The sequence below is a fragment of the Nicotiana attenuata genome, chromosome 3, assembly GCF_001879085.1.
Source record: "Nicotiana attenuata strain UT chromosome 3, NIATTr2, whole genome shotgun sequence".
Classification (NCBI taxonomy): domain Eukaryota; kingdom Viridiplantae; phylum Streptophyta; class Magnoliopsida; order Solanales; family Solanaceae; genus Nicotiana; species Nicotiana attenuata.
Genome location: NC_031991.1, coordinates 42,773,988 through 42,795,069, shown reverse-complemented (window position 1 = coordinate 42,795,069; position 21,082 = coordinate 42,773,988). Strand labels below are relative to the sequence as shown.

At 37.0% G+C, this 21,082-nt stretch overlaps 2 protein-coding genes across 2 annotated transcripts; both read left to right on the top strand.

The window, feature by feature from the left end:
• Positions 2,061–4,810, top strand: LOC109223610 (SWI/SNF complex component SNF12 homolog). The gene is made up of 2 exons (XM_019387993.1): positions 2,061–3,871; positions 4,191–4,810. The coding sequence occupies exons 1-2, from the start codon at positions 2,361–2,363 to the stop codon at positions 4,261–4,263; spliced, it is 1,584 nt and encodes a 527-aa protein (XP_019243538.1). The 5' UTR covers positions 2,061–2,360; the 3' UTR covers positions 4,264–4,810.
• On the top strand, positions 5,817–19,763 carry LOC109223609 (ribonuclease J). Its single transcript, XM_019387992.1, has 18 exons — positions 5,817–6,150; positions 6,578–6,806; positions 7,149–7,272; positions 7,754–7,810; positions 8,575–8,766; positions 8,859–8,936; positions 10,668–10,850; positions 10,963–11,043; positions 11,987–12,052; positions 12,130–12,222; positions 13,656–13,781; positions 14,885–14,998; positions 16,587–16,682; positions 16,797–16,894; positions 16,974–17,419; positions 18,191–18,276; positions 18,364–18,642; positions 19,102–19,763. Exons 1-18 carry the CDS (start codon positions 6,045–6,047, stop codon positions 19,195–19,197), a joined length of 2,550 nt encoding a protein of 849 aa, XP_019243537.1. The 5' UTR covers positions 5,817–6,044; the 3' UTR covers positions 19,198–19,763.

Genomic DNA, 21,082 nt, shown 5'->3' with positions numbered 1-21,082 from the left:
TGGAAAGGTAAGAAACAAACCCGTACAACCCTTTCAATAATGGAAGCTGAGTTCGTGGCTTGTGCGTCTGCAGTACAAGAAGCTGTTTGGTTGAAGAGATTCTTTGAGCATTTGGATATTACAAAGAACTCTCAGGGTGACATGACTCTATACTGTGATAGTCAAACGGCTATTGCATATACAAAAGATCCAAAGTATCACATCAAGACCAAACACATTGGCATCAAGTATAACTTTGTAAGAGACATGGTAGCAAATAGAGAGATAAATTTACAGTGCATTCCTACGCGAAGCATGATAGTTGATCCTTTTACAAAGGCGATATCTAGAGACCTGTTTGAGAAACATGTTACGGCTCTAAGTTTGCGAAGGATATGAACATATGTATATATTGTAAACTGACTTAAGTATTATAATATGATCATGAATATTTGACTCTTGAATTATGCTTATATCTCGTATGTATGTGATGAATGTTTTATTGAGAGAGTGTGTCCAACAAGTCGTGAGATTGACTCTCTCACACGAGCAATCACCTCTTACGTTAAGAATCGTGAAGAGATGAGACCTTATGAAACCTTGGATAATGTGAGGTTATATTTACTTGTAGAGGTTGGTCTTGACAACTAATCAGACTTACGAATTTTACTATTCGATTATGACTTGTTTTGTAAGCCAGATAGAAGTTTCTCTAAGAAGATGGTTTGGGGATTATTGAAGTGAGAAACTCGGGTTAGACATTTGGAGGTGTCTAGACCAAGATCTGTACGGTGTTGAATGATTAAAAGAATTAGGCACACACGCCAATATAAGGTGAGAACACCGTAACATGTGTTTCATACCACATGTGCTATCGACCATGGGATAGTGGAACAATGAATCCCTGCTTCTTCATTGTGTGAGATCCCAGAGAAGTTATATTAATTTTTATTAGAATACCCTTTGACCTTTTCCTGTATCTTAAAGTGCCAATCAGTGTTGCTATTTTAGCATGTCACTAATAGCCATGAGTGATTCGGTAGTGCAGTGCATGTCTAGGAAAGCAGTTGATTTGGAATGGAAAGATTCGAGTAGAAAGGGAAGACAACTAAAAAATCTAGTAATTTAACTTGTATTCATAGGTCGATCATTACACTTACCATGAGGGTATCATATGTAATTATGAATACAAAGTTAAATATGAACTCGAGTTCACCTCTTTCGAGGATGAGGGATCGGATAACTAGCTACTGGAATGGCGAGTAATGTCTGGGGTATAGCGAGTAATAAGATCCTCATGTTAGTAGTGAATCCTTTCCTTTCCGAATGTGATCGAATTTCTACATAAAGCTTTAGAATAACCTTAATGAGTCTGAATTTTTTTTTACAGCTCTTGATGCTCGCAGGTCGCACGAACTATTTGTCCGTATGAATAACATGTGTTATTGGCATGATATTGGTTTGGGTACATCCCACCATGAGCGAAGTGGGGATTTATTTTCTATTTGGGTCGCGGGTCGCTCCATGTGGGCTGACCCGACCAATTTATGAATAGATAAGAATAAATAACCTCTTATGATAAGTTATTTCACACGTTTAGTTTTGTGGCAGCATATTCTACACGGTTATTTTTTTTTTCTTTTTGGAGGAAACAATTTTTTCTTCAAGAACTGCTTTTTTCCTTAACCCTAAATAAAAGGGAACATACGTACTCTTCAGAGAGACACCGGAAGAAGAAGAAAAATACAGAGAACTAATCTCCTTTTTCTCACAAGAAATACATAGAGGACACTTAGTTTGTGAAGAGTATTACGTTTCCAAGAGAGACGAAATCGAACTTGAGCAATTGATCAAAGCAGGTTCTGCAAGACTTCCGCTACTGTCAACAGGTACACAATTAGACGTCCCTGTCACTGTTTAATCTTCACATATAATTCACAATATATAATTCTATTTAGATATTATGATTCTTTCATTATTAAAAATGTAAACCTTTAAAAGGAATTATTGGGTTCTGTTGGGCCCCCAACACATGCGTAAATTTCCGTCAACTCAAATGTTAGTTAATAGATATGGGCCTGCCAATTTCCAATAGCTTCTTGGAAAAACTAGTCGAGCTGCACTTGGGCCAAAGCATTTGAACGACCGCCGGTTATCACTCTCCCTCGGCGGCGAACTCGTTCCTTTCCGTCTCTTTCGCCGGCAACCTCACTCTTTTTCCGGTGAAATCCTTTTCAGGTTCCTTTCTTCCTTTTGTGTTAGCTATAGTTGTTCAAAAAGTTTTTTTTTTGTTGTTAAACTTGAAAAAGGAACCCTAATTTTGAAGACGAGTATAGGATTTCACATTCTGCTTTGTAGCTTTTCTTAATTAGAATTTTCCTATGAATAATAACAACACAGTTAGGAATGTTGGTTTAGGAAATTCAGGGCCAATGCAAATACCTCAATCTATGCCCATGAACCATAATCAACCAGCAGCACATCTTTTCTCTCAGTCACACGCACAACGTGCGTCACAGTTCCCTGGCCATTTTCAATTATCCGAACCACAATCTCAACGTTCTCATGCTCAATTCCAAGGCCAAGCTCAGGCCTTTAGCCATTTTATCACTTCAGGGGTTAACACCAATGTCTCATCCCCTGCTACTTCCACACCCAATACTACTGGGGGTACTAGAAAAGTGCTCCAGAGACCGACTTCTCGTGCTGGTGGTTCCTCTGGTCATGGCCAAGCAACTGCTTCACCTTTAAAGACTATGGAATTAACCCCTGCTGTGCGTAGAAAAAAGCGTAAAGTTTCTGATAAGTGTATACCTGATAAAGTGGCTGCGAATTTGCCCGAATCTGTGCTTTACTCTCAGTTGCTTGAACTCGAGGCTCGTGTAGATGCTGCTCTTTATAGAAAGAAGATTGACATGTTGGAATCCCTTAAGGGTCCTCCGCATGTCCAAAAGACCCTCAGGATCTATGTATTCAACACTTTCGCAAATCAGACACCACCAGCTGATTCCGAGAGCAAAACTACTGAGCCACCTTCTTGGTCTATTAAGATTTTCGGGAGGATCTTGGGGGGTGGGCCAGATCGTCCTGCATCTGAAATGGAGCAGAAATCGGGTGTTTCTTACCCCAAGTTTTCATCTTTCTTTAAGAAAATTACTGTTTACTTGGATCAGAGTCTCTATCCTGATCACCATGTAATCTTGTGGGATAGCTCTCGAGCACCAGTGCATCATGATGGTTTTGAGATTAAGAGGAAAGGGGATAAGGATTTTACAGCAATCATCAGACTGGAAATGAATTATATGCCTGAGAAATTTAAACTTTCGCCAGCTTTGCAAGAGGTTCTTGGTATTGAGGTTGAGACACGAGCGAGAGTTTTAGCTGCTCTCTGGTACTATGTAAAAAGTAGGAAGCTACAGATATCCGATGACACCTCCTCGTTCACTTGTGATCCGCCTCTCAGGAAGGTTTTTGGAGAAGAAAAGTTGAAATTTTCCCTGGTTTCCCAAAAGATTAATCCGCATCTGACTGCCCCTCAACCTACTCATTTGGAGCACAGGATTAAGCTATCTGGAAGTAGCCCAGCTGGTAACACTTGTTATGATGTACTTGTTGATGTTCCCTTCACATTGCAGAAGGAAATGTCCACTTTCTTATCTAATTTAGAGAATAACAAGGAGATTGATGCATGTGATGAAGCTATTTCTACTGCTATAAAGAAAATCCATGAACATCAAAGAAGGCGAGCTTTTTTTCTTGGATTTAGTCAGTCACCTGCTGATTTTATTAATGCATTAGTTGCATCTCAAGCCAGAGATCTTAAGCTTGTTTCTGGAGATTCTGGCCGTGATGCAGAAATGGAGCGGCGTTCTGAATTCTACAATCAGTCTTGGTAAACTTCTTGCCTAAATATCATAATTCATGCTAGTTGTGTATAAACTTCTCTGTGTTCAATACTCTATCTTTCAAAAGGAAAAATAGATGGTTATCATGGTACTTTGTTGCTGTGAACATCTTTGATCTAACCTAGGGAGGGTTTTGTAATCAGAATGCAGCGGGCTAAAACATGATTTCCATTTATCCATCATTATGATAGTATATGCTTTTGTTGAGCATTGAACCTTTCTGATTGATCTGTCTAAGTTAACCTACATTCGGTGTACCTTACAAACTTTTCAGATCATCTAACCTACTTTATGTGCACCATACAGGACTGAAGATGCTGTCATCCGCTACCTGAACCGCAAGCACGCTTCTGGTACTGACCATTCTGCAAGCAAATAGGTCTTGTCAAGCCATTTAGGACAAAAGGATGTCCTACAGAAACTAGGGGATCTTACAGCAGCTTACTAATAATCTGCTCAAGAGTATTCTTCTGCTGATGGCAAAAGAGTGTTATTCATTAGGGCTTGTATGTGTTAGGGGTTAGTCAACTGCATCCTAAGAGGAGAAGGATAACGCGGAACTCCTGCGAGCAAATGGTTACTCTCTGTTCTCGTCATAATAATGTCACCCTCATGAATGCTTTGGTTGTAATGGATGGAGTACAATTCACAGCATTTCAGCATTTTGTAGTTTGGCCATTCTTGGCTTTATGGTGTTTTTTTAGATGTATCTGAAATAGGAAATTGACCATAACAAGCTCACTATCAAGAGAAGTTTTTCTAGGCACGCAAATGCTTTTTCTTTTGTAACCAAAAGTTCTTTTACTGAACCAAATTGTACTCCATCTTATTGTAATTGGTAGAAGGTTACTGGATATTCCAATTTTAATACTACTGTTAAGCGGAACGAAAAAAAAAGAGATGAAAATTCTACTATGCTTCTTTTACTTATTTTGAAGTTGGATAATTGGTATCTGGGTATTGCAATTCAGTCTTTATCTCACACAAGAATATGGGCAAGGTCTGCCAATATCCAACCTTTTGTGGACCTTACTTTGGTATGTTATTGTTGCAGTATTGTAATTTAACAGAATGTGATGTTATTGGTTTTTTTTGGAGATAAGAATTCATTAGTTGTTAATGAAGTCGTTTGGTACGCGGGATAAGGTGGGATAATATGTGGGACTAAATCTATATCATGTTTGGTTGATAGTATAAATTTAACATGACATACATTTAATCTCAGTCTTAATACTTCCTCCGATCCACAATAAGTGATCAATTTACTGATTTATTTTGGTCCAAATAAATGTCCATTTACATAATCAAGAAGGAATTAATTTATTTTTCCATAATTTGCCCTTATTTACATATTCCAAGGTAACAATTAATTAAGGTTAATTTAGTGAATACACTTTTTTTTCCTCTATGAGTTCGTATTTTCTTAATAGGTGTGCCAAAGGTAAAATGATCACTTATTGTGGACCGAACGGAGTGCATGATATCCTACCTTATCTCACCTTATCCCATCAAACTCCTTATCCATCAAACTTGGGATTATATTATCCCACCTCACAGGTACTATAAATTAGTCCAGGGATTATAATCCCAGGATTATAAATCCGGAAAAATTTAGTCCGCGTATCAAACGATCCCGGAATGATCTTCACCTGTTACAAATTGTACAGAAGAAAACTACTTTACAAAGATTTCTTGTGTTTAATTTACATTTCCTCGAAGAAGTCATGTAACTTGATAAAACTTGGTGGAACTAAAAACCAAAGATCTCTTGGATAGACAAACAATAATTAATTACATATGCATTTACTTGTTTTTTAATTTTTTTCCTCTCAAGTAAATAAAGTACCATGGTACTATTGCGTAGGCACGTGCATTCCATCATCCCTCTAATCTTTTTCCCAGAGAGTGAATGCGAATACGAGAGGCCGAAACGATAAGAAAGATATTTTTACGGTCATATTCTATTCTTTGAGTTTCAGCAAACAAAATCCTCTTCTTCCCCCTTTATCTCTCCATTTCCCGCTACCCCCTTAAACCTCTAGCAGTTGCAGAGAAATAAGCTCTTGAATTCCTTCATAGATTTCTCTGTCAGCTAAGCAGCCATTTATATGTTTACTCGGCAGTTACTCTAATAGTTACGAAGTAGAATTATTCGTTCACATGGCGGCTTTCAGCGCTATTTCACTATGTCCGTACAAACTATGCCATCAATTAAACCCTAGCAAGCGTTACATTTCTTGCTATACTCCTTCCTCTTCTACTATAGGTACGTGGCTTTCTTGCATTGCCTCCTCCCCCTTTTTTGGTTTATTTCTGAGTTGAAAATACTAGAGTAAAGTCCTGCGATAAGATTTTTTTGAGTGTTTGAAAGAAATTGGTTCCAATTACTGGTTGCAGTTCTTATCATTTGAGTTTAAATTATTCGTTTTTGTTGTCAAGACAAAGGAGACAATTTATTTATTTTTCACAGAATATTCTCTAGTCATTTACAGCTATAGTTGGACATATGTTCTCATTACAGTTACAAACAAATATTGATGTTGTACCTTTTCTTGCATTGTGCTCTTACATATGACCAGCATTGATGTAAATCCAATTAGCAAAACTTCGCTTCTTTTGATAAGGTGTTGTTGAGCAGAACTTCGTTAAAAAATATTTATTCTATTTATGGTTGGAATTTGATGTCCTTTCAGGTGTGCGTGGATCAAAAGGTCCGCGTAGAAGACCTGCAAAAACTGAGGGCGCTGGAAGAAGCATTGACGATTCTGTCCAACGAAGGATGGAGCACTTCTATGAAGGGGCTGACGGCCCACCTTTACGTGTTCTTCCTATTGGTGGTCTGGGAGAAATTGGGATGAATTGCATGCTTGTTGGAAATTATGATCGTTATATTCTCATTGATGCTGGAATAATGTTCCCAGGGTAGGTGTTACAAAGTGGTCTTTCATGCAACATTTTTACAATCTATTTTGATATTGCTGTGTAGAAAATTATGTGGAATCATCCTTTAATGGGTCTTCTTTGATTGCACTTTCTGCTTTAGTCATTAATCTGATGGTGGAGGTCCAGAGGATCCGTCATCATTTCCTACTGAAAGATCCTCTATACGTTTATGTTTAAGTTAATAGTTCCTACGAGGATAAGCCGTTCAAAGAATTTATTTCCTTAAATGGGGCTAGCTGCTTTCAACTTTGAATTTTAGTTACCTTATCCTTATTTCTTTGTCATGGACTGACTTGGGATCTTGTTGGATGTCCAACTCAGCTATGAAGATCTTGGTGTCCAGAAGATTATTCCTGATACAACATTCATAAAGAAATGGAGCCACAAAATTGAAGCTGTTGTTATAACCCATGGACATGAAGACCACATTGGTGCGTTGCCATGGGTAAAGTTTCTATTCTAAGCTATTCATTTTCTTATATGTACTGGTGGACTGGATATATTTGCGTAGATGTGTCAGTGGATAATTGGGAATCCAAGTACAAAGCAGATCATTCTCTAATATGAGGGACAATGAACTCACCCGCTAGATCTAAGTTAAAGAGATCATACTTCTAATATTTCTAAGTGACTAGTCTGTCTCATAAAATTTTTCCTGCTACCTAGAGTTCTTGTGCTTCTAAGAAGGCCCTTTCTTTGATAGGTTTAGTAAATAATTGCATCTTTAACTTTATTGCCCCGTGCCCCTTTATTGATTGTCTCCCCTTTATTGGAATTAGCTTTTGCTGATGCACGAAATATATTTCTGGGCACTCCAGTTCCTCTTGTTTAATATTCAAATATGCTTGCATGCTTTTTGAATTAAACAAATATGCTTGCATGCTTTTTGCACAATTTGTTTTGCATTAACAGTGTTATCCAAACAGGTAATTCCTGCTCTGGATTCTCACACGCCAATTTTCGCATCATCGTTCACAATGGAGGTTCGTTACGATCCTATGAGTTCTTTGATTGCTTTTAATTATACAGCATTTCCTGTGTTCACTAGGGATATGTGGTAATTTGAAGCCTAAAGCCATAAAACATAAGTCAGCCTTATTCAAGATAAGGAAAGGAGACATCTTAAGTCAAAGTTGAAATTCTGTCCTTGAGAACCAAATAGGTGAAATCATACTAAGTCTGTTTATCCTTTAGATCCAGTAATGGAACGTAAGTCTTTCTTCTTGTATCTCCTACCAAGCAAGGAGAATCTGAAATTACTTGATTTTCTTCTCCTCAATCTTGCACCTTCTGTCTTTTCATTGTTATCTTCATCAAATAGGAAAAAGTGAAACTGCCTTCTCTCATCTATTCTATTCATTATCCTTGATCTCTCTATCTCTTTCTCTACCTGTTGCTCTGTTTCTTTCTTTCTTCAGCCTTCCTATCTCCATTTGGAATTTTTTTTTCTCTTTTCTCTTTTCTGCTTTTTCTTTTCTCCTTTCTATTAGTGTGGGTGCCTTGTTCTCTTCATTTTTGCTATTAGGAAACAAGGTCAAGTGGTTACTAAAAGTATCAAACTGGCAGCAAGGTTTTTTTAATTTTGTTGGAGTATGATCCGATACCCATGTAATACATGATTTGAGACACCAATACCTACCATTGGATACTTATTTCTTAGAGCATCATGTTCCTTTTGCTTTAAACTTTTCAACAGTGTTACATATCAATATCTGTTGAACTAAGTATCTGTTTTTCTTGCAAGCAGCTGATTAAGAAGCGACTGAAAGAATTTGGGATATTTGTTCCATCTAGGCTTAAGGTATTTAAAACAAGAAGGAAATTTACTGCTGGGCCGTTTGAGGTAGAACCTATAACGGTTACTCATTCTATTCCAGATTGTAGTGGGATAGTTCTACGTTGTTCCGACGGTACCATCCTCCATACAGGTGACTGGAAGGTATTGCATTCTGCATCCTTCTTATAAGTTATCTGAAACTATTTAGATTTATAATCTTTGTCCTAGGATTATGAGTATTTTGTATTTGACAGATAGATGAGTCACCACTTGATGGAAAGGTTTTTGATCGAGAGGGCCTTGAGGAACTGTCAAAAGAAGGGGTTACTTTGGTACGGTAGTATCTTATTGTGAAATTTACTTTTTTCAATTAAACTTACTACTTTTAGAATGACTCTGTTCAATCTATTGAAATAATGTGTAATGTTAAATTACATTCGATATAATGGGGTACTATTGAAAGAGTTAACAATTGCTAGATACAACAACAACAATAACAACGACCCAGTGAAATCCCACTAGTGGGGTCTGGGGAGGGTAGTGTGTACACAGACCTTACCGCTACCCTGAGGGGGTAGAGAGGCTGTTTCTGAAAGACCCTCGGCTCAAGAAGACGAAAAGAAGACGAAAAGAGGCAATATATCAGTACCATCAATAGAAACCATAGAACAAAGAACAACAACACCAGAAACAGAAAATAGATAGAAAAGCAAAACAATAACCAGTAGATAAAGTCCAGCACTAAGAGGAATGAAAGCGTAGTGTGAACTCAACATTAACCACTGGCTTCCCGCAGCTTGTCATCCATGGGGCCACACCCACTTTTTCCCGAATATCTTCATTCCTAATCTTATCCATCTTAGTGTGCCCGCACATCCACCTCAACATCCTCATTTCAGCTGCTTTCATCTTCTGAATATGTGAGTTCTTAACTGGCCAGCACTCAGCCCCATACAACATGTTCGGTCTAACCACCGCTCTATAAAATTTACCTTTGAGAATCAGTGGCACTTTCTTGTCACACAGGACTCCAGACGCTAACCTCCACTTCATCCACCCAACTCCTATAATGTGTGACATCCTCGTCAATCTTCCCATCCCCCTGTATAACCGACCCAAGGTACTTGAAACTAACGGTTACTAAATATATATATTTATTTTTGTATCATATATTTTAGGGGCTGAAGAGTGTATGGTCAGCAAGAGTCGGTTTACTATTTGCTTCCTCTACTAGTAAACTGTAACTGCTATTTAGTAAGATGAAATGTACATGCACATCTGTATTTTCTCCTTAAATGCTCTCCTATGAAGTCCTTTGTTTTTCCTTTGAATATTCCGCTGTATGTACAACTATCCTGCAATTATGCAGTATTGTTGAGCTTTTCTTAGTTCTCTTATTGAGTGCATACATGCATAGCTATGATGTATATGCTCCCACTTTGCTCTCCTCCCCCCTTCCCACATTGCTCTTTGGGCTCAGTCTCTCCCTCTTTACATGGAGTTTTGCCTAAAAGTGTTGAAAATTCCTCTTGAATTAGATTAACACCACAGTTTCATCGTTGTTAACTTTTCTGAACTGTGAATAGTATGTCTTTTTGTTTTATATTTTGGTTCGTTTACTTTGAACATGTGATGCATATAGTACTCCATGTTATCTTAATTGTACTAGCTCTTTGCTCCACAATTGTAAATCATCTCATTGCTTGCCTCAAATGTAGTGTTACTTTTACCCCTTGTTAGGTTCTTGAGCTGCAATCTTCTTGGTCTGTCATGCGTCATTTGTTTATGTTTTTCTTTACTATGTTTGTGTTCGATAAAGTCTCTTGTTCTCAAGTTTGCGTACATGTACATATTTTTTGGATATGGTGTTGGTTTTTTTTCCACGGGGCTAGGAGCTGATATCCAATTTCTCTCAATCCCATAACCGTATTTGCTTTATGTGCATACACCTCTAGTTTTTTATTTTCATTCTAAAAAGTCAACTACATGCCTGGTAAAACATGGAGGATATGTTGTTGATTGGAGCAACCTAAAAGAAATTATTGATGGGTATTTTGTTCCAGATGATGAGTGATTCGACAAATGTCCTTTCCCCTGGAAGGACACTAAGTGAAACTGTAGTTGCAGATTCGCTCCTGAGGCACATTTCGGCTGCCAAAGGAAGGGTTATCACTACTCAGTTTGCATCAAATATTCATCGTCTTGGCAGTGTGAAAGCTGCAGCTGACTTGACTGGCAGAAAGCTGGTATGCAGTCTCTCATCTGTGTTATTCGAATACGTTCTCATGACATTATAGTGTTGTTTAGATTTTTTTTTCCTGTTTTCCAGATTCAGATTATAACATGATTGCTTAATAGGTATTTGTCGGCATGTCCTTGAGGACATATCTTGACGCTGCATGGAAAGATGGAAAGGCACCAATAGATCCATCAACTCTGGTAATGGCCTAAATTGTCAAGGTCTCTTTTGACTGGAGGACATACTTTATCTGCTTGCAATGACTCTGATATGCCACATGACACATTATGCCAAGTGACATACCTAATTATCCAAAGACTGTTAAGCGTACCAGTTTCGACTTGCATCTTTTTTCTATACCATAGTCGTAAATGTTAACCATGATATAAAATATAAATGGTGGAGTGCTGTGTAAAATCTCTAAAAGATAAGGCGAGGATTAAATAACTCAGTTTTTATTTGATTGTCTAAGGCGAGATATGCGGAATTTATCGCAATATTTGTTATGCGGCAAAATTGACTTTGTTTCCATCATCACCCCTGAATTATATCTGTTGACATCATATGCATAGGACACTTTGGTGATCTGAAGGCCTAAGAGATACTTTTAGTCCAGGTTCACCTCCTCGATGGTATAGCTTAATAGATTGTATGCGGCTTTGTGATTACAAATGGCCATAACATGGCAGTCAATAGAACAACATGACTTTTTAGCCAAGCACCAAAGGCCCCTGAGAGAGAAAAAGAACACGTTGAGGTTGTTTTTTTCTTTTTTCTTCTTTTCTGATCTTCCGGGGCAGGGGTGGAGATGGGGATGGGAGATGGAGGTTCAGATTCCTTATCATACAACTTCGTTAAATTTTGTCTTCTCTTTGGATCTGCTACTGTGATTGAAGTTGAACAACCTAGATCTAATGTCTTGCCCAATTGAGTCGGAGGATAGAGGGAGCAAAAACACCTTGAACATTTATTTAGTAAGGAGTATCACTCAGATTTTTTGTATGATATCATTGTTCAATCTGTGGAGTGCATCTGGTGATATAAGGAAGGGATATTTTCAATATGTAACAGTGCCTATTTCCTAAATTTTTTCCTTGTAAATCTACTCGTCTTATCTAATTTCTTCCCACACATCTAATTCAGGTAAAGGTGGAAGATATTGATGCTTATGCCCCAAAAGATTTGCTTATTGTGACAACAGGTTCTCAAGTAAGTATTGTTGATGCGTTTGCCAGCTTTGCAGGCTTCAATTAGAAAATATGTAACCTAGTCTGCTGGTGTGTCAGGCAGAACCTCGTGCTGCATTGAATCTTGCGTCATATGGAAGTAGTCATTCACTCAAATTAAACAAAGAAGATATAGTTTTGTATTCAGCCAAGGTAATGTATTGTAGAACTCAAGGCAATGAGAATTTTTCGTTCATGACAAATTCGTTCTTAGGAGTCCTATTCTCAGCAGATGTATCTGATCAATTAAGATCATCCGTGTCTTCACTTTGGCATATTAGCATTAATCTTTTTATGCCCTAGTTCTGACTCCAACAAGAGACTATTAGTACATGCTTGCCCACCTAAAGAGAAGAATCTTATTCTCACTCATCTTCTACCAACTTTTTTATTTCCTTGCAGCCCATGTACTAATAGTTGAGGAATTTTAGTCTTGGTGTTTGTAGCAACTCCCTGGTAGCCCTTCTTTGTGCTTTGTCATCACCATTTTATGCTTCCTGTCATTTAATGAAGTTTATATGCTTTTGAAAAATCCCTGCCATATGAAAGGACGTGGTTTTGTTGATTAGTAGCTTTGCAAAGAGCATTTACTGTAAACGAAGTGAACCATAAATTTCCTGCTTAGCGAGCTGAATAGTATCATAAGTCCTATACAACTTAGGATTAGTGGTAGTTGATGCAGTTAATTCTCACTGGTATAAGAAATTATTGCATGTAGATACACACTAAATTTTCTGCACCCATCTATATGTTGGTTAAAATATTCTGGTAGATAGAATACTGAGATAGATTGCTGCACACATGGAATTATATAAGGACTTCCAAAGAGGTTTATAAAGGTCTTGGGCTACTTAAACCATGCCTTTAAGATCTTGGGTTGGGTGCTTAGACTCTTTAATATAATGTATAAGAGCCAACATTTTATAAGCTCATTCTCATATTCGTAAATCTGGTACACTTTGGACGCCAAAATCAGATTACAAGTGTCTGAGGGTATTGAGATAGATAGTTGTCCACATGAGTTGTATTAGGGCTTCCAAAGAGGTTTATAAAGGTTTCAGACTACTCTACCAATGACCTTGGGGTTTTGGATTGGATGCTCAAAATCGTTCACATAAAGTATTGGAGTTTTCATTAGTCTGAACCCATGGCCTCGTTGTCGGTGAGATCTTTCAAACTCTATGTTATTGCATTTGAAAATGATGTTGTGCTGCTGAGTTTCCTTCCAATACCAAACAAAAATAGGAGAAGTGAAATCAACATTCGGAAAAGGATGGGATAAATTTGTGTAAGGAGGATTGAACGGATATTGACTTGATTTGTATCCTTGCACTGTTTCATTTGATGCACAAGTTAGGGTAAACTATATTTGGTAACTTTGAATATCTTTTTTTCTCTAATTTCTTTTTCCTATTTATATGATGAATGCTTAGGAACATATCTTCTTGATTTTGTTTGTGCTTTCCAGCACTTTTGAAACTATTCAAAAGAAGATTCCTTGAGGTGTTCTTTGGAAGTAAGTTTGCAGATAGATAATTGATAATGTTGTTGTACTGCTTTAATCAGCTGCACAATTTTTCTTATAGGTGATTCCTGGTAATGAGACCCGGGTGATGGAAATGTTAAACCGCATATCAGATATTGGATCAACAATAGTGATGGGAAAGAATGAGCTGCTGCATACATCCGGCCATGCTCATCGTGAAGAGCTGGTAAAGTTTTCTTTTAAGTGCACTCTTATATTTTAGGGAAAAGCTTCCTTTTTTTTTTTGGGGTTAATTCTCTAATCTCAAGCATACTGCATTACACTGACTGTTATGATAATGGTTCTTTCTGTTGATCTCTCGAGGCCCATTTAATAATGACTTTATCTTGAGTTATTCCTTTTGCTGGTAGAAGCTAGTACAAATATACCTGGTAGATCTTAGTTGACTTCCTTTCATCCCCCAACTTAAAGGGCGATCTGGGCTTCATTCTCGCTTCCACTTAATAGAAGCGAAATAAAAACTTGGTTACAAGATCATGTGCGTTTCTTTTCATCATATTGTGACTAGAAAAGGGAAAAGGTCTGAGGGATGGGTAAGTGATGTAAATGGGTGAGTGAACCGCACTGCGGGTACTGTTTCTTAAGTTGACTTATAGCCCGTTTGGCCAAGCTGCAAAAATCAGCTTATTTTGAGAAGTGCTTTTTCTCAAAAGTACTTTTGGTAAGAAGCAGTTTGTGTTTGGCAAATGGATTTCAAAAGTACTTCCGAGGAGCAATTAGTGTTTGACCAAGCTTTAAAAAACTGCTTTTAAGTGTATTTTTCTCAAAAGTGCTTTTCAAAAAGTGCTTTTGGAAAGAAGCTACTTTTTCTGCTTCTCCAAAAATGCTTCTGCTTCTCCTCAAAAGCACTTTTTTTCCTTTCAAAAGCTTGGCCAAACACCTTAATTTTAGAAAAAAAAGCACTTTTGACCAAAAAAAAAAGTGCTTCTGCCTCAAAAGAAGCTTGGCCAAACAGGCTATTATATGTGGAAGTTCTACATTGTTGGTCCGTGGATAAAAGATATGTGGAAGAGAAGCGGAGGGGTAAGGGGGGGGGGGGGTATGATTTACATTTTTATGTATCTTTATGCTTTAGAATAACAAAGGAAGGAGGAAGACATTAGACATCGTATCAAATTTTAAGAATACCAGTTTCTCAGATTATATTCCTGAGCATGAGACAGTACTGATTCCTTGTATCTTTTTGACCAATTTTCTTGTCATTCTTCTTTACGACCTCATGCTCAATGTTCTAAGCTGCAATGTTGAAGTTGGATTTCTTGTTTGAAGGAAGAAGTGCTGAAGATTGTGAAGCCACAACATTTTCTTCCAATCCATGGCGAGCTCTTATTCCTAAAAGAGCATGAATTATTGGGGAAATCAACTGGAATTCGGCACACGGCTGTAAGTAGTTTGGTTTTGTTTCGATGTTTGATTGATAATGCTTATTTCTCCAAGTACCATCAAATTGTATAGACCTTAGCCATTGGATTTGAGGTGTGTTATAGGAATATCTTCTTGAGACAATGAGGGGAAGATTTATCCATAATGGTATTCTCGCTATTTTAGGAAACAGTGTCATGATAGAAGCATGTCTTTTTGGGAGTTTGCTCGAGGTGTATGCTCCCCATTGGATTTCTCAAGATTTGCAATTCTCCTGCTTTCTAAAACAATAATGAATTGATGAAAACCAGTTCGCTTTGTTTCTACATGCCCATTATGCTGCTACTTGACTCGTTCATTTTCTTTTGTTTAATATTTCTTCTTCAGTTCACCCATAATTATAGAAGCTCGATTAAGATTTCTGAATTCCAGCATCCCTTCACAAAACTCCAACATTCAGGTCTTGATGTCTTTTTGGGGCACTTAGCTAATTTGTGAGCTTCTAGAGGTCGATGCCAATCATGGATGATAAACATGTCTTGTATCTTTATTCTAGAGGTCAACCTAAACCTCGAATTTGTTGCATTTGTGTCCTCTATCTTTTCCAGCTGGAGCTGGGCAGTAGGCTTGCAAGGAAAATCCGGATTGAAAGTCCATTCATATAGTGCCCTTCATCTCTGGCTAGAAATGATGTCCGGGTCAGAAGTGGATATCTTCACTGGTTTAGGCCCAGAATGTGACAGATTTTCATTTTATGTATTTTCTTATTTTTTGAGATTCTGTAAACGTCAAACCCAGACCCACCTGCCCAGGAGCCAAACAATGGCTTTTCCCATTTTGCTTCCTTGGTGAACTGAAGCCCAACCTCATGGTTAGAGATTGATGGCCCTTTCCACTAGACTATATCTCCCTTGTCAGAGAACAGATCTTACCAAAGCTAGATATACTGTTTGAGGGAAGTTTGTCTGATGTCCAATATGTTACAATGGCTTAGAACTTAGCTAACTGTTTCAACAGTTGTAATTAATTCTCTGCTCCATTAACATTTCTGTGACCCTGTGGTCCTAAAGTCTAAAGATACTAATTAAAGGATTAAACTATTTCGACTGATTTTCTCTTACTGAATTGGATCTAAGCTGACCAAGTTCTATTTTATCACTCATGTTTCAGTTTCCAGCTTCTCACTATGGGATGCGAAAAGTATAAACCTATTTATTTTGGTGATTTTTAATTTTTCCTAAACAACAACAACAACAACAACAACAACTACCCAGTAAAATCCCACATAGTGGGATCTGGGGAGGGTAATGTGTACGCAGACCTTACCCCTGCCCCGATAGGGGCAAAGAGGCTGTTTCCGATAGACCCTCGATTCAGGAAGACGAAAATAAAGTAAGAAAAAGCAAGAGGTAATTTTTCCTAAAATACATGAATATATAGACTTGAAGAAGGATAAAGGGGAGAAAAGGGCTCCAAGCATTGGGAATTATATGCAGTGGGGATGATTTTGTCGAATTGCTTGCTTTATAAGCATTGTTGTCAAGCCTTCTCAGTTCATTCTCAATGTTTATTTAAAGTGACCTCTGTTATTGTAACCGTGTGTGAATAGGTTATCAAGAACGGAGAGATGCTTGGAGTCTCCCATTTGAGGAACAGAAAAGTTCTATCCAATGGTTTCATTTCCCTAGGGAAGGAGAATTTGCAGGTGTCTTACTCTCTCATTGTGTACAAAAAGACTGCAGTCTTTAATCTTGCTTGCTAGTTTAAGCTGTTATGTGCAGACATGACACTGATCTAGTAATATTATTTTTTTTTGCAGTTGATGTATAGTGATGGTGACAAAGCATTTGGTACAGCTGCTGAACTTTGTATTGATGAGAGACAAAGAATTGCTTCCGATGGTATTATAGTGGTCAGGTAAACTTCTAAAGCTTCTGATGCATGACAGACATGTCCACTTTGTGATACTGAACTTTGTAAGATATCTCTAATGCAGTATGGAAATATTACGTCCTCAATCCACGGATGGTGCGACAGAGAAAGCTTTGAAAGGAAAAATAAGAATCACAACACGCTGCTTGTGGCTTGACAAAGGAAAACTTCTGGATGCACTTCATAAAGCTGCACATGCTGCATTGTCAAGCTGTCCGCTGAGTTGCCCGTTGCCGCACATGGAAAGAACTGTGTCTGAAGTTTTAAGGAAAATGGTCCGGAAGTACAGTAGTAAAAGACCTGAGGTTATTGCCATTGCCTTCGAAAATCCTGCAGGAGTCCTGGCTGATGAAATCAATGGAAAACTTTCTGGAAAATCACATGTTGGTTTTTCAGCACTGAGAAACGTAATGGATGAAGATCAGAAAGGAAAACAGGCAAGTGAGGCACGTGCAGAAGAAGGCCCTGGCCCTGGCTATCCAATTGATGATGCAGCCGAGCAAGTGGAAGGTTTTGTTCCTCTAATGTTTCTTTACAATGAAAGAATTTTTCTCAGTAATTCTTTCCAATGCATTCCGTGGTTTTCTAATCTAATAAGATGCTATTCATAGTAATCATCTTCGGTGTTGGTATGCTTGTGATCCTCTTAATGTAATTTCTTTGACATTCACAAAATGGACCAATAGCCTAGGTGGTAGGGCAGTGGGGCTGGCTATTCATGTGGGTATATAATAATTTTGAGTAGAACTAGAACATCACTTAAGCGATATATATGTGTGTGTGTGTGTGTGTGTGTTAGGGTCACACATGTACTGCAATTACGGCTTATCAACTAACTATAGTTTGTTGTGTTAGCATTTGTCATGTGCATAACAAGTGCTGAAAGGGGTTGCTCCAATATTTAGAAGCACTGTAGTGGGTGAAACGGAAGAGATATTTGGTTCTACCACTCTCACACTGTGATACTACCTTGACCTTTTTGGTCTGCAAAAGTTTTCCCCAGAACCTGATTGCTTGATTTCTGCTCTCCACAATGGAATTCTTACATGTTCTCAATGTCTAAAGTGCATTGTGCAGTTGCTGGCTTGCAGTATGCGTGTGCATCATGAAAGTAGTGTCTTTTATTTTCTTTTCTGGAGAAGATAATTTCATGAGTGGGTGGATAGATATTACATCGGAAATTGCTTGTTGGTTTTCGTCTTCTGATATGACTATATCTTATGCATCCAATGCATGCTTTAAATTTGCTGTCATTTCTTCCTTAACTTTTATGTCACACAGGTGATGATATGGATATTGAGAGACTTACACACGACAGAGCAACTACTTCAAGTTCAAACTCGGGGGATGAATATTCTACCACCACGGTATTATTAGATGATTCTTTGAATCCATTTGTATCATCATAACTACTTGCTCAGTTACAAGAAGGTAGTTTTGGTGCTTTGACACAGGAGGAATCAGGATCGCCCAGAGAAGAGAGCATTCAAATTGATTCTGGCTTTCCGGAATCTATGATGAAATCTTCCAAGCCTTTGAAGAGGAACAGATGGAAACATGATGAGATAAAGAAATTGATAAAATTGCGTGGGGAACTCCACAGCAGGTTCCAAGTTGTTCGAGGACGAATGGCACTATGGGAAGAGATATCTTCAAATTTACTATCTACTGGAGTCAATCGAAGTCCTGCGCAGTGTAAATCTCTCTGGGCTTCTCTAGTTCAAAAGTATGAGGTGAGTATTTCTTTTTTGTTTCCTCCTTGAGCGCGTGTACATTTACTTGGTAGTGTTGGTTAGCATGCTCAAACTTTATTGGGAGAAACAATATATCACAATAAAACCATAAAACCATGCATTTTAAATGACTATCCTTTTCAGAACAATTTTTTCCTGAAGGATGTCACATTATTTATTTTTCTGCGGACATAGAAGTGAAAAAAGGGATAGATACCCTTTTGTTATGGTGTGTTGTGACCTCTTAGGACAAAAAGGAGAGAAATTAGATTATCCATTTATTGAATTGTAGAAAATTGGAGACTGCAAAAACAAAATAGACACACATGAAATATTTGTATATTTCCTTTTAGTTGAAGATTCGCCTTTCACCGTGTACCTTGTTGAATGTTTGGAAGTTCTTCCTCAGTCGAGTGATAAGATGCCTACTTTTAACAGCTTTTTGCTATTCTGTAACAGGAAAGCAAGAGTGATAAGAAAAGCCAGGAAAAATGGCCTTACTTTGAGGAGATGAATGAGATCTTGTCTGATTTGGAGGCGACGGCCCAGAAATGATTGCATATGTATGATTGAGGCTAATGTTTGTGGAGGTAATTCTTCATTGGTGGGATGTGAAATTGTGGACAGTTAGATTTATCCAAAAAGACCGATGCACCCTTAAAAATGCAGACTCAAGACTTCATCATTTGTACTGGCACCTATTGATAAGCTGTTGCGCAAGCTCTCCACATGAAGCCAGAGGCGGAGGAGGGATTGACTTATTAGGTGTCCTTTTAAGCTGGTGAAAGGCTGGTAAATTTTGCAATATTTGTAGTGATTTTAGGGGTTAGAAGTGTTGAGAAAGCACTTACCTAAGTTTCAATTTTTTTAAAAAGGAGGATAGACAAAAATCTTACGTAATATTTTTCGTGTGGATAAGTTGGAAGTGGCTCAAAAATTGTCGAGATTTTGATGATAAAGAGTTAGCATACGTTTGATTCGGGGTACTTGTCGGCTACTAGGCACTATTGATCACGTATTGCATGTTGTACTATACCATTGAAAGCCTTGAAGATGAGATGCAGAATCTGCTTTATCAAGGAGAGAAGGCGATAATTTATAGAAAGATTCTTCCAAATTAATTAATTCTTAATACAGTAACATATTATCGTACCTAAGGTTTAATTGCATCAGACAGTTCGAGTTTTTCTAAGTTGTTTTGGGCGAAATCATAGCTCTATCAATCATAATTCATATGTCATAAATTACGCAAATTATTGTAGTGTCTCTTTGTGTAATAAGAAACTTTTTATAATTAAAATTTTATTAATTATTCAAGGAAAAATTTCATATAACAACAACTGGGCTCCCTACATTTCAATTTTATAGCCTATATTTCGGGAACTTTACACCGTATATCCCCTCTAAAGAACTCTTGACACTGTATACTTTAGTTATAAAATTACATGTAGTACACATTAGTTAATTACTCCACATATTCAATTAGTTAAAGGACAATAACTACCTGACAAATTTGTCGCCTAAATTAAAGGAAATTATATATACGAAGCAAATCCAAAGTCTTACATCCATTTTAAACTTGGACATAAAATTAAAGAATAAAAAATATTAATCCATTAAATTAAACAATTTTTTATTTTATTATGGGAACCTTTGTCCTTATTTTCTTGTATACAATAAAAAATTATATGGTAAACTAGTCATTGTATACTATTAAAGCATGTTAATATTGCAAGTAAAACAATATATACACAATAAATAAAAATAAAAGTATGTTTAATTTGAATACTGTATTTCAAATTAGAATACTGCGCTATATTTAGTTTGAATACTGTATTCCAGATTAGAATATTGTGGTATATTTTGTTTGAATATTGTATTCCAAATTAGAATATTGTGATATGTTTGATTTTGAATATTATATTCTTTATTAGAATATTATGGTATGATGTTTTGAATACTATGTTCTTCATTAATCTGTTGTAATTTGTTATGTTTAATTTGGTTTGGATAATATATCCCACATTAAATATTGTGGTATGTTTGGTTTGAATATTGTATTCTAAAAATTATATGTTTAGTTTAAATATTGTATTCCAAATTAGAATATTATGGCATGTTTGATTTGAATATTGCATTTTTCATTAGAATATTGTGGTGCATATATTAGTTTGAATACTAGTATGTTCTAATATTTCTTTTAGTTTAGATACTGTATCCCAAATTAAAATATTTTTACGTTATTTTAACTTTTCTTTTGATTACATAGATAGAAGAGAAAAACAAAAAAGATGAAACACTTCATCGACAAATAAATGGTAACGAGGTATTGTCTTGTACATAACAAATGCTCCATTTTCATATTCTTCTGCCACCATGTCATAGAAAAGAATAGAGAGGGTTGTTTATTTAGAGCAAGAGAAATTATTAAATTTTTTTG